This window comes from Melospiza melodia, chromosome 3, assembly GCF_035770615.1.
Source record: "Melospiza melodia melodia isolate bMelMel2 chromosome 3, bMelMel2.pri, whole genome shotgun sequence".
In the NCBI taxonomy this organism is placed as follows: domain Eukaryota; kingdom Metazoa; phylum Chordata; class Aves; order Passeriformes; family Passerellidae; genus Melospiza; species Melospiza melodia.
In genome coordinates this window covers 124,156,327-124,174,367 of record NC_086196.1, presented here as the reverse complement: position 1 = coordinate 124,174,367, position 18,041 = coordinate 124,156,327, and the positions used below count along the sequence as shown (strand labels likewise).

The window sequence follows — 18,041 nt, the reverse complement described above, 5'->3', positions numbered from 1 at the left end:
CTAATCATGACTTAATCACCTTCCTACCAATTTGCTGTGGTAATTCTGTCCGAAACTAACATCTTATATCAACTTTGATTCTGCCCAATTCATGTTCTATCAGCTTTTATCTTCTCTGACCTAGTCAACACAAATCTTTTTCTTCTAAATATGTACCACTGGCAGTGGTGTAATTTATGGTCCTGTTGTACCCATCTCAGATATGGTGTTCTATGATATGGTGTTCTATGATATAGTGTTCTCAGGTAGCTGTTAAAATTTGGTAAGCACTGCTGCATTTTGTGATTCCTGTTATACCAGGCTCAACCTTTCTAATGACTGGACTGTTAGCTACTGGCAAGTTTAATCCACATGCCATTTACTACTAAGTTAAGTGTTTTGGAGTAATCTGCCTATATTTTTGAAAAACAGCTTTTTAGAAGATGCTTCACTAAGCAACTTGCATACCTCCCCAGTGATGTTTGGGTTTTTTTCTCAGCAGCTTGCGGTAACATTTATCTTAATAGTAAAAAACCCAAGGTATTATATACTCCTCATTCCCAAATATTATATCCATATCTTTGTCACTTAATAAATGACAAATAATAGTATTGTCATGTAACACTGCAGTTATCTGCTAGCCTTTGTCCCTCAGAGATCCCTAGCTTTATAGGCATAACAGTGAAAACTTCAAAATCCTGCTCCAATTCCAGTTTCAGTAATTGTACTCCCCCGCTACTTAAATTTTCTAACTTTTCAGTACAGTTGTTAATTAGTTAATGTGTTCTTCAATTCCTACATGGGAATGTGTAGCAATGTTCTGCACAGTTAAACTGTTGCTCTGTTCCACCTTATCAGTTCTTGTACATTGAGGGTGAGATTGTGTCTTTTAAGCCATGGCCCAGGGAAGATGTCAGCACCTGCTGTGATTTGGTTCCTTGTGCATACAGGGAGAAACCCACTATATCCATTAAGCAAGGGAAGATTACTTCCCTGATGTTCCAGGCCTTCCTGACAGCTCAGCAGGAAAAGAAACAATTTCCAACTTGCTCCAATTTTTGTACTTCCACCAATTTGCATACATTTTTTCTAAATCTGTCAGTCTGTTTTGTCAATTTAGTTTGTCTTTGCTGGCCGGGTGCATGTCTATCTCTATGTCATTGTAACAATTGACTGAGAAATACTGATTCTGAGTGCTGAATTTAAGCCACCATAGATTTAATAAGTATTGTAAAATAAGAAATTAATAATAAGTAAACTGACAGCTATCTTTCCAGTCTTTTAACACAACTGATAAATCTTCTGCAATTCATAATGGTTTTATGTTCTTTGAAACATATTCTTTTCCACTTACGTTAAAGATAGTGACAAATTCAATATATATTTGCAATTTTCCAGAGCACAACAGAAAATGGAAGAAATTAACTATTCCAGTTCTCACCTGTTTTGCAAATGCACATTGGATTTCCATCTACTTGTGCCAAGCAGGTTGAATTGTTTATGCATGGATTGTAAGGCAGCTCACAGGGACTGAAGCGCTGGTGGCAGAAGTCACCAGTGTAAAATGGAGGACAAATGCATACAAACTGCCCCGGCTTCACAGATTCAAAACAGGTGGCTCCATTCAAGCATGGTTCAGATGCACATTCATTTATGTCTTCACTGCAGTCTGGCCCTGTCCACCCTGCTGTACATGTGCATCTGCAGGGGTGAAAAATTAAAAAAGAAAAAGAGCATTGACATTGCAGAATAAAAATTAACAGCTTGGCCCAATCACTTCCAACCCTTTCTATTTTAAAAATAACAAAAAGTTTAAAACAAAATCAATAATACATTTCTGTGACTAGTTTTTCTTTTCCTGGCAATTGTATCAGAATGCATTATGAATAAAAGTTATGTTCAAGTTATTATCCCAGAATGTACCTGAGGATAAATAAATAAAAGCAAAAGGACTTATTCTAAGTCACAGTATCTCTTGGAGAACTATCTGGTTTAGGAAATGCAGATAGAATCATGTTTAGACCATTTTTAAGATGAAACAAGAACACAAATTATCGAACATGAAAAGTAAATTTTCTAAATGTTAAAGATTAGGAGGACATCTTTTCATATATGTGAAACTAGTAAGTATTCCAATGTTTGGGGTAAAATGCATCAGGTAGCATAACCAGTACGTTTAAGAATGTAGGAATCATGAGGGATCCTATTTCATTGTGTTCTTTCTCTTTTCTGAATGCTTTTGTGAAGATCTGGTAATGATAATACAGGAGAAAAAACTTCAGCCAAAATCTAAATTACATCTGAGCGTAAGGAACCTATCTACGTGAATTAGATAAATATCTTTTGTTATTCCAAATATACATAAGATGTGGTTCTGTAAATTCAAAGGAAACAATTTGCTAATGTTTCAAAATGTGCAGAGCCAAATTTCTTCACTAGCTGCACTAAAAGAGGCCTCTATGTACTTTAAAAGTCATACATTCCTGTTACTTTCACTGTAAATAAAATTCAATTTAATTTTATTTTTGCAGATATTTGGCAGGACAAGATACAATATGAAAGATGAACTATTCCAGCTCTTGTCTACTTTGATCAATATTGATTTCAGGCATTAAATCATTCAAATATATCTTCATAGTTATAATTTGGTAAGAAAAGTTGTTCTTGAATAACAAAAAGATGGTTTAATGGAGAATCTGTTGTGTGGTTCTGTTCTGTAAGGCACAGGTATTTCTTGCCATATGAAAAGAAAATTTCACCCCTTAAAAGAACCCAGTCATTTTTTCAGATTTTTTTTGTGTTCTGTGTTATTTAGTTGTGGGATACAATCACCATGGCTCATAAAAAGAAATGGATATTACAAAGGAATTTTATTTATACCTTTAAAGGCCTGAGTATTTTAGCATTAAGGATTTAAAAATCAGATTACTGTATTTTTCTCATGTTAAAAACTAATAGCTATTACTATCAAAAATCATTCAGACATTCTTAAAATAACTGACAAAAATCACATTTCAGAACTCATAATTTAAAATACTTAAAACATATTTTTGGAAATATGGTTAAAACCAATTTCTTTTTATTCTCTGCTTATGCATAACAAACATACCTGCTTTTGATATACATGGCAGAATGCATTTATCATCTAGAAGCAACATCCACTGAATAACACTGCATGCCCAATTAGTGCTTTACTGAATTTTCTCTTAAGTAGTCAATATATAAAAGCATCAGACTCTTACAAATTAAGCATCTCCAAATGTCTCATAGTGAACATAGGAGAACAGTGACCCAACAGATGTTAATTGTTTTGCAGCTGCTCTTTTTTTTTTTTTTTGTTGACTTCTTTCATGAAGCTGTGAATAAATTACTACTGATGCAGTACTACAAATTGGTATGTAGCACTTGGCTATGCTCCATTTTTAGCTTAAAAAGCTCATTAAGTTGAGAGCCTTTCACTTTGGATTAGGAGAACATGGTTCAGTAATGACCTGGTCCAGCTTTATGGACATAACTGAGGTGCAGAGGAGCAAACATTAAACACATTTCATTCCCCTTTTTTCCCTAATGAGTTTCATAACTGCCTTTGAGTTATCAAAACTGTTCTGTGTGACTACAGGGAACACTAGGTCACTGAAACACAGCAGTTATCTACACTGCACAACCAGCCAGTGCTACCCTGGCTTCATGCCAGCTCCCGGCTGAGGTGCAACAGTCAATATTAATGCAAAGGAGACAATTAATAACAGAGCTTTTTGTCCTCTTTTCTGGATTATTAAAAAGAGTTACTGGAAGCCTCATTAAATGTGAAAAAAATAAAATATATAGAAGCATCTATCCTGAGGCCCAGTTTTAAGAATCAAGACGAAATTTTGTGTTAATGAGGACGGTTATTTAAAAAAAGGTAAGGAGGTGTTAGGAGGACTATTAAAAGTGAATTATAAATTAAGGTATTATAACTCTTATTCTTGGAAACTAACTGATCAAAAGGCAAAAATCCAAACACTTTTTCAAAATGACTAATTTTTTTCACTTCATCACAAAAATAAAGATGATTTCTAGAATTCTCAGGGGGAAAAAAGGCTAATATATGCTTTTAAGAGTCCATATAAAGATAGTCAAAGCTGAATTTCTTTCTATTGTCGTAACAACTTGCCAACATCAGTATTTTTCTTTCCAGTAACCAAATCCAAATACACCCACTGATATTAGAAAACCAAATAATGACTCTTTTATGTAAACTATTAATTTTAATAATATAAACTCCATTAACTGCTTAGATTGTGACATGTGTAGAATTCCTCCAACACATATGAATCAGGTTCCATGAGTATTATTTCTTTACTTTCCATACATCTCTCTATAAATTGAAAAGCTTTCTATAGAAAAACAACCGAAAGGAAAAAGAAATGAAAATACACAAATTATACTTATGGTTTTATATTTTCCAGCTGTATTAACATTAAAGTCAGAATTAAAAATTGCAAACTATAGTAATGAATTGTATCCAGAGAAGTAGTGTTAAAGTAATAAGTTCCTCTGTCTCCATATGATGAATTAAGTATTAAATTTGGTTCTTACCTGCTTGAAAATCCTCTTTCTACTTCTCATATTCCAGTGAAATATAGGTGTCACCTGCCTTATATCCTACATCAAAGGTATTAAGGAATTAAAAAAACAGGGAAGAGTTTTAAGAATATCTGAATTGTTGATTTTGGAAAAAAGTTTCTGAGGTTCATCTAGACTCCCCTGCTCAAAATCGGTACAACTAGAGTTTTCTCAGGTCTGTGTCCAGCCTGGTTTTGAGTATCTAAAGGATGGAGACTCCACAACTTCTCTGGGAAATCTATTTCAGCACCTGACCACCCTCACATCACAAAAAAGGAGCATTTTTTTATCTTCATGTGGAATTACATGTAGTTTGCCTTCTGCCCACTTAATATTTTCCTGTCACTGGATACCCCTGAGAAGAGTCTGTCTCCTTTTTACTCGCTATTTTTTATCAATTTTACATATTGGCAGGAGCTTCTGTGGGCCAAAACCATTTTTTCATCTTGCTAGCTGCAGAGGCAGTCTCTCCTGAATCTTAAGAGTTCTAAAGTGATTGTCTGTCAAAATCATAGAAAATCATATTGGTGGATTTATTCCAAACTAGCTCAGTTAGAAGCTCTGGAAAATGCCAAAGCTTTACAAAAGCACATGGTTTGATTCTGGGGATGGTCTTGTGCAGGAGCAGGACACCATGATCCTTGTTGGTCCCTTCCAACTCATCATCTTCTGCGATAAGCAGTAATACAGATGAATATTCCAGAGTATTTCAGTATAAGCTATTTTTTTCTTTTAGACCTCTTTCTACATGGCAGAAAAATACAAGAAACTGGTGGGTTTAGTCTTCTGTATAGAAAACATTTCAGAAAATATCAGTCAGAGCACTTTGCCACAGATAAAGGTGGTTTTGCAGACAAAATTGCAATATTTAAGAAGCACCAGAACTGCTTTTTCCTCAGTGGTTCAGTGAAAGCAACAGGAATCCTAAACTGAACCCTCAGCTACAGTGTGCCCATCATTCAACTGCCTCTTTGACAGATTCTTGATAAGAAATGTCAAGACATTCAGTGAAGTTTGGGTCAGCCTGTTAGCCATACAATACATGCAACAATGGGCCATTCTACAGTAAGGATTTATGCTGTTTAGAGCATTCAATCAAATCAACTAACAGCCTGACAAACCACAGAGCTCAGTGACAAATTTCTTCCTTGTAATCTAGAGGCCATTGGATCATCTGAAGTAGAGAAATAAGAGCTTGCTTTCAATACAGGCACAGCTTGAAATTTAGGGCAGAAACACACACCACAAAGCTCCAAGGACATACACTTCCAGTCACTACAAAGGCTTTGAACACTTGTGTTTCTATCTCTTCTTTCTTTCTACAAACATGTTTTTTTTCTTTCATACTCTGAAAGTTTATTATAGTCTTTGTTCCACAGACAGCTACCAGACCTGTTTCACCAGCTTCAACCTGAAAAAGCTGTCATGAGTTTCTCTCTGAAGTTCTTCTTGTGCTCGTAGTTCTTTACCCTCATATGCCACCCTAAGATGATCTCAAATTTTCACCTATGTCTCTCTCCTCCTTTCCCCAAAATTCATTTGAGCCTGCCTTTACAATCACTACCATAACTCATTCCCTACTTTATTCCTAGAGCTCTCCATTTGTAACCAATCAAATGTTTGTGACCAATCAATCCTATTAACAGATTAGAGAAAGCATTAACCTGGGCTGCAGTGCTTATGCTCTGATAGAATTTACAATCTTGAAGGATATAGGACAGCAGTGGAGTAGTCAAGACCCTGAATTTTAGGAAAGGAAACTTTCAGTTGATTAGCAGTTCAGATTAGATTTCAGTATTTGGGTCCATGGGATCCCCTAGGAAACTGCCTTCAGGGAAAAAGGATCTGAACCAAGCTGCCAGATCTTTAGAGCACGCTTCTTGATTCCCCCATGTAAGAAATCTGGAAAAGAAGGTGAAAGACCAGCATGCCTTAGTATCTCCTGGGTAAACTGAAGTGCTAGAAGGAAATACACAGGCGAAGAATAAGGGGTGTATACCCTGGAGACAATATGGGATGTCATCTGGATATGTAGTAGTGGCATTAGGAAAGCTAAGGCCCATTTGGAGCTTAATTTGGCAAGAGTTGTAAAGAAAAAGAAGGGATTTACAGGTATGTTTGCCACTAAAGTAAGGTTAAAGAAAATGTACCGCTGCAATAAATGAGACCGGAGAACTGGAGAGAGATAACTGAGATATTCAATATTTTTATTGTTAATCTCACTTCCCAACTCTTTGAAGCTCATGCCAGGTACTGAGGGACTGAAGTCCTTCCCATCCTGGGAGAAGGTCAGGTTTGAGGAATCTGAATATACCTAAGTGCATGGAACTCCATCAGATGCACCCCAGGGGCCTGAGGGAACTGGCTGATTTAGCTCTCTCCAAAAGATTAATCAGTAAGTAACCAAAAACCAATTTGTCCATCACAGAGTAAATTGATAGGTGAACATAAATTGCAAAACTTATACATTAAAGAAAGTCCACCTGCCTTTTTCTGCTGTTTGGATAAGGATATGAAGCTAAAATTAGGGAAAAAACCCCATTGTTATCTTTGTCATACACCACATATACCATTTTTTAATTTAACTTAGATGTAGATACTGGCTTATGCGAAGTATATACATCACCTGCAGTCTACAATTTGAATCTGAAGGGGTGGCTAAAAAAACATAAATTAAGTACTTGGGGAATGGTACCAAGTAATAACAGACCTAAATGGATATTAACCCCAAACTGGAGAAAAAAATATTGCGAGGTATATTGTTGGGAAGAGAGATAAAAAGATTATGTTTCTGCTACTCTATTAATATTGTCTAAGGGTGTCTTTTGTATGTTCGATGTGTACAGAAAGCCTTCAAAGGGCTTATGTTTTCATTCCCTTCCAGTTCAATTGCTTCAGACTGTTAATCATTGTTCTTTTTTTTAATTTTAAAGATATACCCTATTTGTTCTGTACACTTTCCTCCCATAATTCTCTGCTCATGTTCTTCCATTTGGTAACAGTAGCTAAAATTTATTCCTGATATTCTGTGTATTTAGGAACATTACATTACAAAAAAACCCCAAACAAACATATTTTAGAGGAACAGATAGAGAAAGTTGTATTTGTTTGTTTTCCATATATTTCTTCCTTAATTCTCTGTTTGAAGCTATGAGTTCACACAATGACAAGGTAACATTCAGCTCAACGAGACAGCAAGCTATATTTCAGCTTCTGCTTTAAGCTCTGTTTGAGCTGCAATGCACACATTTCTGTTTCAGGAAACAGAATTTAACATGCTACAAAGGGTATTTATACTTTCAGCTCTTTTTTTTTTCATGCTGTTGCTTTATTTTTTCCATTATCCTGAACCAGAATATAAGATACATCTTATATCAGGCTGGATGCAACTTTCAGACTACTGGACCCCAGAGATGAGGTACACACTCATTTTCTTTTTGTATCAACTCTTTCCTTATTTATCGCAATAACAACGATTCGTCCTGTCTACAAGGCCAGTTAAATTTACATGGTTATCTGTTTCAGCCAGTAAACATTAAAATAATTAAAAATCTCCAGTCAAACTGTCTCATTTGAATGAGTGTTTGTGCTTTAAAAGCACAAGTGCTGAATATTTTGAATACTTTTAGTTAAGAAAGACAACAAAACAAGTAAAAACTGTAGTAACCAAAACTGAAGATTATTTCTGTCATGTGGGAGGATCACTTGTGTCGTATGGCTCTGAACCAGAAAATAAAACATGTTTGGCATCAACAGTCTAGTTCATAGACCATTACCACAAGGAAAAACATTGTTGAAGTTCCTTCCCATCAGTCTTGCCAACCTAAATTCCTATTTTAGAAGCAATAGAAATTAATTTTAAAATGCAAAAAAATTACCTTCAATGTTTGGGTGCATTTTTGACTCTTGCTTTTTAGTTTTGGTTATTATCTAAGGTGTTAGAAAAACTGTTTGCCATCTTCAAGTTTTTTAAAGTAAATTATAATAATATCTATGAATACTGAATCATCCCTTAAAATATAGGAACTTCCACGTCCCAAACTTAACATGATATACAAAAAGGATGTCATAGTAATATGAAAATTTTGGAATGTAGTTTAGCAAGTTATCACACAACAGAGGGTGAAGAGAAAGAAAGGTCTGTTTAAATTTGTGTCCTGTGTGTCAAACAATTTTCTGAGTAGCAGTATTAATTTCTTGAATTACTGCAGACCCCTACAGAGAATGTTTATGCATTTTGGCATGTGAAGCTGCCCTTTGAGTAACATTCTCTCTTAACTAAACCCACATTAGACTTCCTTCTGTTCCTGACAAAATGCAAAGGGAAAAGGACAAAAATGCCTTTTTATCTTACCATCTCTGGTCACTAACACCAAGAGCTGCATTCTTTGCCTGTGTAGCTTTCATCACTGAACAACAATCACTACAGCAGCAGCAAGGCAATTCAAGATTTCACCATACAATCTGAGAGAAAATGTGTAATTTGCAGCCTTTATAACAGGCAGTGTGTCTCCAAAGGTGTGACAAGGAGAAAACCCTAAATTTGTGAAAACTGTGCATCAGTAAATCAATGCTACTATAAACAGTAAGTAAATGATCTGCCTGCAATATCTTGGGTGGTGCTGATTCACTTTGGTAGAGAAAAAAAGAGAAGTATTATTTCATTCTTTCAAGAATCAGAGGGAATCAGTTGACATGTGGTTTCCAAGTTACAGCAAGTTAATCTGTTAGATTCAGATGTTGAATAAATCAGCTATCAGGACGACATTCCATCTTTCAAGGATTTTGAATAAAAGGCGTCCTTCTCCCCAGTTGCCTGTTTGCTTGTGCTCCTCTCTGTTAATTTAATGCTGGTCTTTGATGACAACTGGGTTTATTGCTGCACCTGTGGAAACTGGTATCTTCAGCACTATTTCCCCTTGGAAATCTCTTCCTCTACTCAAGATTGCTGTGCAAAGAGCCTAGTTGTTATGGAAAACAGCTCAATGCCTTTCCTCAGTTTTTATTGCTCTGATATTTTCTGAGAGTTACAGGTAACTCTTACAGTATTTTAGTATTGATTTTGAGGCAAGTCCTCTTTGACCTGAGAAATCTGAAAGGAAGAAAATTGTTGCACTGAAAAAGTAGGAGCTATCACCTGAATGCAGGTAACAGCTCCTCCAGGAGAAACATTTGTTAAATTTGGGAAGTTTAGCAATGCAGCTCTAGTTCTGTCAATTGACCTCAAAGCTCTTCACCATTTATAGAGATTACACTGATGGCAGAAAAGAAAAAATGAACTCTTTGGGTAGAGTGTTCACAGTGGAAGGGACTTTGGCTCAGGGGGAGTAAAGGAGAGCCTTTTGGTCTGCTCCTTCCAACACAGGCAATCAAAAAAGGCCAAATAAAGGCGATGACAATTGCAATCTTTATTAGCAATAATGAGCATGGCAACATGAAGGGCTAGATAACATGCTCCAACTCTGCAATTTTATGAAGCATGAACAATACAAATCTAACTGTGAAGATAGATTACTTTGACATTTGGAGAATTGGACATGAGAAAAAATTGAACATAATGCACATCAATCCTACAGTCTGTGCAAATGACCTTGCATAATTATTTGAAAGGACAAGCAAAGAAATGTTTATCTCCTTCATATTGAAGATTTTGAACTCTTCAAGTCATTTAAGCAAGACATCTCTATCAGTTTGGGGGGCGAGGGGGGGACAACTGCTTCCAATAATCCACGGAAAATTTTTCAGAATTTTTGATTTATATTTACTTAGGGTCTACTCAAGTTTCAAGGAAGACAATCATAGAAGAAAATATTTCTATGGTTCAGTCTGACACAAAGCACTATCTGATCCAAGAATAGAAGCAAGAGTATAAGAAAACATTTATTTGAACAAATGGACTAATATTTTACTTCTCTTTTATTTCCCTTTTTTCTTTTTATTTATTCCAAACATAGAAGACATTGAATATTTGATGCTTAGAACCAATTAGATGCCTATAAAAAACTGATAACAAAGGATAGATATAGTATTTATTATGGTAGAATATATTAGATCATCATGACACCACTTAACCATATAGTAACTATACTTATATATTTGAAGAGAACTATTGAAACATTTTCAACGCTCAGCAGCAGTCATGCCAACTTCAACATTATAACTCAGATTTTCAAAAGAGCCTGTAAAAAATAAAACTTGAAAAGGCTAGAGAGTGTCATAATTAATACTGGCAGTCTAGAAAATACTTTGTAGATAGATTAAGAAGCAGAAATGTCTCTGTTTTCATATTTGTTAATAGAATAAGAGAAAGGAAAGAAAAAAGGATTTGCACAAACTGCCCTTCATTAATATGCTAAATTATAACCTTTTACCATTCATCTAACAGGGCAAGAGGATTGTAACCTCAAAAAAATACCAGAGGCAATAACATTTTATCTTTCAAGACTGAATTTACCAAAAATCACCTAACACAGATCTTGATTAGTTTAGCCAAAGAATATTTATAGTAGCAAACCCTTGAAATTTTTTTTCAAGGAGTGCTACAATTTCAAAGCATATAAATAGTAAAAAAGAAAAAAAAAATAAGCCTCTTCAAGTAAGGCAGTTCTTCTCAAAGTTATAAAAAACAGACAAGTAAACAAACATATATATCTGCCCTGCTCGAATACTGCAGTAACACATGAGGTAACTATTTTTCTACTGCAGATTCTGTTAAAAAAATGAAATTTGACTTGTCGTGTCCTGGCAAATAGCATTTTAAAAAATAGCTTTGTCCTTATAAAGATTATTGTTTTGATATAAGCTATAAAAGCAAACAACAAATATTATTTTCAGTTTGTCTCCAACAGTCAGTTATGTCTTTATCTACCTTTGATATCTACTGTTATATAAACAATCCAACTTTCTTCTACGGGTGTCTCACTGAGTTATTTCAATAGGGCAAACCTATGAAAATTTTATGATTGTCCCTTCCAGGCAGGGAATGAACAAGTCCAAGAGACCTACATATAACAATGCTTATGGATGCTCATAGAGAGCTGTGATTTTTTGTATTCATAGTCCCTTTTCTCCACCTGTGACCTTCAAAGATAAAGGCTCACTTCTTTAACTCTGATAGATTTTTTTCATATATCCAAACTGGCATTTAGTAGAAAAAAATATGATGGTTACTGGTCCCAAATTAGTCTGCTTGCTACTGCTGAAGAGTGAGCACTGTTTTATAGAGAACCTCTAACAGTCTACAATTGGTAATCGCAGTCCAAATAAACTCCTATAATGCTTCTATTGATCTAACAGAGCACGCAGAGTGTAAATCCCAGACAAATCCAAAAAGACGATTAACTAAAATTTTATTACCTATAGAAACTAGTGGTGGGGAAGCCAAAGTTGATTTTCTAATTGTGTTTTGTATAGTTTACTTATACTAGAACTATTTAATTTATAATTTTTACATGTGTACATGTGTTTCATATTATATTGTCATATACAAGCAATTATTTCTAAAATGCAACTATTTTATCTAACTCATAATTTTTCAAAATTGTTTTTTCTAAATATATAATAATGCTCTTCTCCAAAACCAATTTTTTAGTTCCCATCCTATTTTACTTTTTTTAAGATATTGTGACTTTTATGCTCTGAAAATAATTCTCTACTTCAAAAGAAAATGCCTCATAATTGAAGATGAAACCTTGGTATTCTTTTGTCTGTGAAGTAATTTCAAGACAAAATAAATACATATAATGTCTTGACATTAAAACTGACACATTTAATTTACAAAAATTTTGACCCTTGACCACTTTAGAATTGCTTTAAGAACATAGGAAAAAGGAACAATGCCTGTTTTAGCAATGAAAACTCTTCCAAGAAGTGAAGCATAGATTTTACTAATGACCTCTGACATCAAAGGAAAAAGTACAGTTTGTATAGTAATGAGAATGGCATCTATACCCTGTCCTTTTATGTGGAACTGTTTATTACTGATTCTCTACGGTTCAAAAGGATATAATGTCAGCAGCAATGCCCATAATCCTTGAGAAATTTTGTTCCTTTGTACATGTATTAGACATTGCTGATGCATGAAATATCTAATCTGTAGCTAACAAAGACAGATGGTTTTCCCATTCGTTTCTAATGAGCCATTTTTAAAGTGCCAGCAGAATTTTTTGTTTATTTGCTTGTTTAAATTTCCTATTTTATTAAGGTTTTCCAAATTGAAAACGTGCATGTTCTTTAAAGGAGCAGTTAAATGAAGGGCAAAAGTACAAGCAGGAATGAGTCTATTATGAATCATGTGCAACAGAAGCATTATAATATTAGGATTAGAAATAATGAGGTAGTGAAATCTGTCCTGAAAACTTTTTTCAGACATTCTTATTGTGCATTTCCTCTCTTATTTCTATCCATTCTATTTTTAATTCTCACCATCTCACACATCATCACATCCCACACATCTCATCCAGGATTACTATGTGGTGGCAGCATTTTTGCTATTGACCAGAGCTGTAGCTACAAAAGACAAGCCATTGAATTTCAGTTTTAGTGTCATTGCTACATAATGCGATGAGAGGATGAATTATGTTGAATATGGTCTTTGTGTCCAGCAATTCATCATGTTTTGTCTAGGAGGGTGTTATGGTAGCTCTGAAGTCTTGCTAAGGTCAAGTGAAACAGTCCTCTCATTATCTGTCAAGCCAGTCATCTCATTGAATGCTATCATCAGGACAGCTTCCCCCTTTGTGAAAACATTCCCCTTAGCACCTTCTTTTCCATCATGTGTGTGGAAACAGTTTCAAGGGTTATTTGCTCCATCATCTTTCCAGGGACCAGGGTAAAGTTAACTTGTCCACAGTTGCCCAGATCCTCCTTCTTGCCTTTCTTGAAAGTAACAGTCATTTTCTCCATTCCTAGCCTTTTCTTTCTTCCTTTTTCCATTCCATTCTCTGACATATTTCCATAACTTTTCTTCTGATCCTTAAAAATCTCTCCTTGTCACCCAGATTTTTTAGAGATAATCAAGAGCGGTCTCAAAAAGTCTTGAGTCATTACCCTCAGGACTCAGGATATCTCCTATCAGGAGCCTGCAGCTGAGAGTCTCCCAGCATTTGCCATCACTCATCCTTCCTTCTGGTGCTGCCCTGTGACTCAGGTTAAGCTGATTGAGATGCTTCACTGGACAGAGCTTCTAGTTCATCCTCTGGTACTGTGTCATGAGCCTACTCTGTAGTGGCAGAGCTCAGATAGGACAGGAACCCTCACCCTGCTGTTGAGGTTACAGGCTCCTAGCCATCATTGTAACTGAAGTCTCCATTTCCAAAATCATATGCAAAGGTTCTTCCTGGTTCTCCTTCACTATGTCTGGGAGTTCAGGTTCTTGTACTTGTAAGATCTTGGAGAGCATGATATTGTCCCCAGTGCTGACTGCCTCCTGAAGCCCTTTTACTTGGCGACACAGATCCTCCTCCAGCATACAAGGGCTTCCTCCCTTGTATGCTGGACAAGGCAAGGACACTATCTTCTGATCCCAGACTCAGTAAGAGATTCCAGACATTTCTGCAGCTCCAGGCCTACAGAACTGCATCTTCCCTGAGGTGTTCAGTCTGGTTTGAAGTCTCTATTGGGCTGATCTAGTTACTCCTGTGGATGGTCAGTGACAGTGCCCTGCAGCACCTCACTACCTAAGTACACAGCATCCTCAGTAGAATTTCTGGCCCCTTCTACTCTGTTGGCTGTGCTCTGGGCTTGGCAGTTACATACACTCTCTCTAGCCTTTGCTGAAAGCATGCTTGGCTGTCCTTAATGTGGAGTCAGCTGGAAACAAAAAGCTTCAAGTCCCCATAAATCAAGGAAAGTTGGCAACAAAGCTTGTGGGACACTGCTGCAGCTTGTTAGCAGTGACAGCCTTCTGTAGCTATCCCTTCTGGGGAGCACCAGGCACCCTGAAGCTCTTCAAAGTTTCACAGTAGTCCTCTGATGACCCCAGGGGTTCCCAGGAAGCTTAGCATATCACAAGCTAGGGCCCATAAACTGCTGTGCGAACTGCTTTGGTTGTTAGCTCTGCTCATGTATTATTAGGATATTATTTGCAATGGAAGTGTTTAACTGCCCTACAGCAATGATAAATTTGAGTAACTTATATTGCATTTCATGTACTCTCAAAGCTATGCTTGAGGTACTTATTATTTTAGAAACTGGTTTAAACTCCCTTCATTTAACCCGTGAGTTCATTGAATGATCATTTTGCGTCTCTGGGTATTTGTAAACAAAATACATTATAAGACAATTATTCAAAATCTATCCCCTAATGATTAAATATACAAGGTGGAACAATGCTACTGTTCAGGAAGAGAAAGTTGATGAGCTAATTTTGGAGGTGGGGAGGAGGTATTTTCTAGGTACTTACTGTGTTTTGTTTCAAATTTTAATGTTTCATAGGGATTTTGAACAAAAATGTTCTTGTTCTTTGAGAAGATTGTTGAATTATGGCTAAAATATGCCCTAAGGAGTGCAGAATGTCAGTGACTGTTAGATAATGATGAGGTGGCACAGCAATATTTTCTTTTTTTGCTAAAGGCAATAGAAACCCTAAAGCTCATTTCACTGCAGTATAACAAGAAGCACACTACACATTTCGAGTTGTTAGCAGTATTACCAGAGAAGAGCTATAAAACACTTGCTATCTATAGAGGAAACACTTGCTTATGCTTTCACACATTTCTTTAGCGAATTCATTAGTAAATTTCCTGATTGTCCATATAAACTTTTAAAGATGATTTTGAGTAAGAAATATGTACATAACTTGGCACTAGGATGAAGGAAAAAACCCTACAAATCTGAATGAAAGATAAGTCAGAAGTGCAACAGACAAATGTCTTGGTAAATGTCTCTATAGCAAGAGAGGAAGAGTTGGCCAAAGAATCCTGAAGAAATGACACATAAGAGTTGCTGCTTGCAATAAGATACTTAAGCATTTGGCATCTGGGATCATTGAATAACAAGGTGATACCCATCTATGGGAAAAACTGCTTCTTGCTTTGGGGGGCAAAAAAATTAAGGAAGGGTACAGCGGTAGTTAAAAGGAATGTGAGTAAAAACAGAAGGCACACTAAACACAGCATATAATCATATCATTACTTCCTTTAGAATTCCATGATATTTTAAAACTTATTCATTTAGAGATTAACATATCTTTAAAATGCACTGTGTAAATAGGCATGCTTTTATTTATAGATGTTTCAGATATTTACTCATCCTGAACTTAGGAATCACCTGCTTCAACAACCCAAAATAAATTCTTTACAGAAGGGGAAAAAAGAAAAAAACCAGTATGCTAATTTTCTGTAACAGTGCTGTAATTTAGGTATGCATGAGACTGAATAAGTCCTAATGACTTAAAACTGGTCTTTTTTTTGAGAGCTTAGCACAGGTTACACTAACAGAAAAATTATTATTCTGAAAAGATGTGGCTTAAAATGTTAAGTAGCAAAGAGGGAAGCAATAGGGAAAGATGTTGTACTTGGAAATGTACTGAGAAAGTAATGACAAGGAGTCAGGATAAGTCTAACTCTGGTTGACAGCATGGTTATCCAAATTGTCAGCTGGCATATATCATTATCTAAGTAAAGACAAAGAAGGATGATCATGGCATGGTTACTAATTGAAGAAGCATTGCTAAAGAAGACTAGCACAGTTTGAGATGAGTTCTGAAATCATGCAAAATAGCCTCTTCTATGAGCACAAATTACTCTTTCAGCTGGAATCCAAAGGGTGATAGGAAAACTATGGCCTCCTACAGGACAGGATAAATACAGAAGAGTTTAAATGGAGAGAAATTAAATACAGACAATTGTTTTTGAACACATTAGCAGTAATTTCTCAGAAGTGCTTAAGGAACTTGAGCCTCAAATTTTAAGGTGACATTGCATTTACCAACTTTTTTTCGTGCAGAACTTAGTGGGAAGGAGAGCTTTCAGTATTTTATAACACAGCCAGGTTTATGATATCCATAACCGTGAATAGGTAAATGGAGGCATGTGATATTTTCCTTATTGAATGTTTTCTTAAGGATAAGAATGAGCAGGCAGGAAAAACGTCTGTTTCCAAATCAAAACAAACAAACAAAAAACCAAACAAAATAGCAAGGGCTCTTGATTGCAAAAATAAAATATCAAGAGTGGATAAGGTAGCGTGAAGAATTGGACTTCAGTTTACACGGAGATAATAAAAAGGTGTCTTAGTGGATGGATTCAAGTGCTGACAAGGATAACATTTCTGTACTCAACTGAAGCAAACACTGAATCTTTCATAAAAGATAAAAGATAGATAAATCACATAAGAAAATATACTCATAAGAAAATAAACTTAGGTAGGTCTAATTTCCTGTTTAGTCTGGAGAAGTATATTTGCATGTCATAAACAGAAAAACAGCAGCAAGGCACCATTTTATTCTTTATAAAAAACTTAACAACAAGAATTGACAAAATGAACTTGTGGATTCCAATATGAATATACAGAAAGAACTGAGTACTTTGGAAAGACACTTGATTAATTCTCCAAGTTCTAATATCATAATGATTACAGACAAGTTCCAAACTATTCTAAATCATTAGGAACTCCAAGTCATTCATAAAATTATGTTGCCTGTTATTTGGCAAGAGAGTTGAATAGATTTTCACTCAAAAGTTGGTAACAGCAAAGGAGACAAAGGGGTTTTAATTAGGGCTTAATTAGGGCTAAACCTCAGAATTATCAATACAATAGAGGAGAAACAAGGAATTCAGCTGATACTAGCTGAATCTGTCCATAAATGTTCAGAGCCATAGTTGAGATTTCATGTTATCATGAGAATTAAAATCACATGGCTCTGGAAATATATGCATTAAATATATGTATGATTTTTTTTCTAAATTAAATTATTTGCCATGTGTCATGAGCCAAACTGAAAACTGAGAAGGAAGAAAAAGATATTTCTCATTTTATCAGCTGAACATAAATTAAGTCAAGTTAAAGGGAATATATTAAAAGCTATTCACATACAACTATTCAAGCTTGACTACTGGTTCAGAATCTTTATTATCTGATTTTTTAAAAATTAAAATATGCATCTGAGAAGGCCTCATTTTCCTTTTTTTTCCCCTTTTGGGATGTGATTTACTTTTCTGTGATGGAATCCATAAAGAAAGATACTCGTGTGACAGATTTGTTGATACTTCAGTTTTGCCAGATAGTTTTCATTTCAAGATTCAACAATGAATTCAAATCTATCTAGCCCCAGATAAAGAAAATCAACCCCAAAGGAAAGTTTTAAATTAGTAATTATGTTTTGAATAATTATTGTTTTATCGCACATTTGAATTTGGTAGGAAAATGTTTCATTTTTCATTATATTCACTTTCTTTCTATGCAAAAAAATATTTTTAAGCTGTTGCACAATAAATTACTTAGTTTTTAAGTAA

General features: G+C 35.3%; 1 protein-coding gene across 1 annotated transcript in view; it reads right to left on the bottom strand.

The window, feature by feature from the left end:
- EYS (eyes shut homolog) overlaps positions 1-18,041 on the bottom strand; it is a 700,592-nt gene that overhangs the window by 423,664 nt on the left and 258,887 nt on the right. The window contains exon 23 of the mRNA XM_063152992.1: positions 1,421-1,680. Coding sequence (XP_063009062.1) covers positions 1,421-1,680 — 260 coding nt within the window. The remainder of the gene's footprint in view (positions 1-1,420; positions 1,681-18,041) is intronic.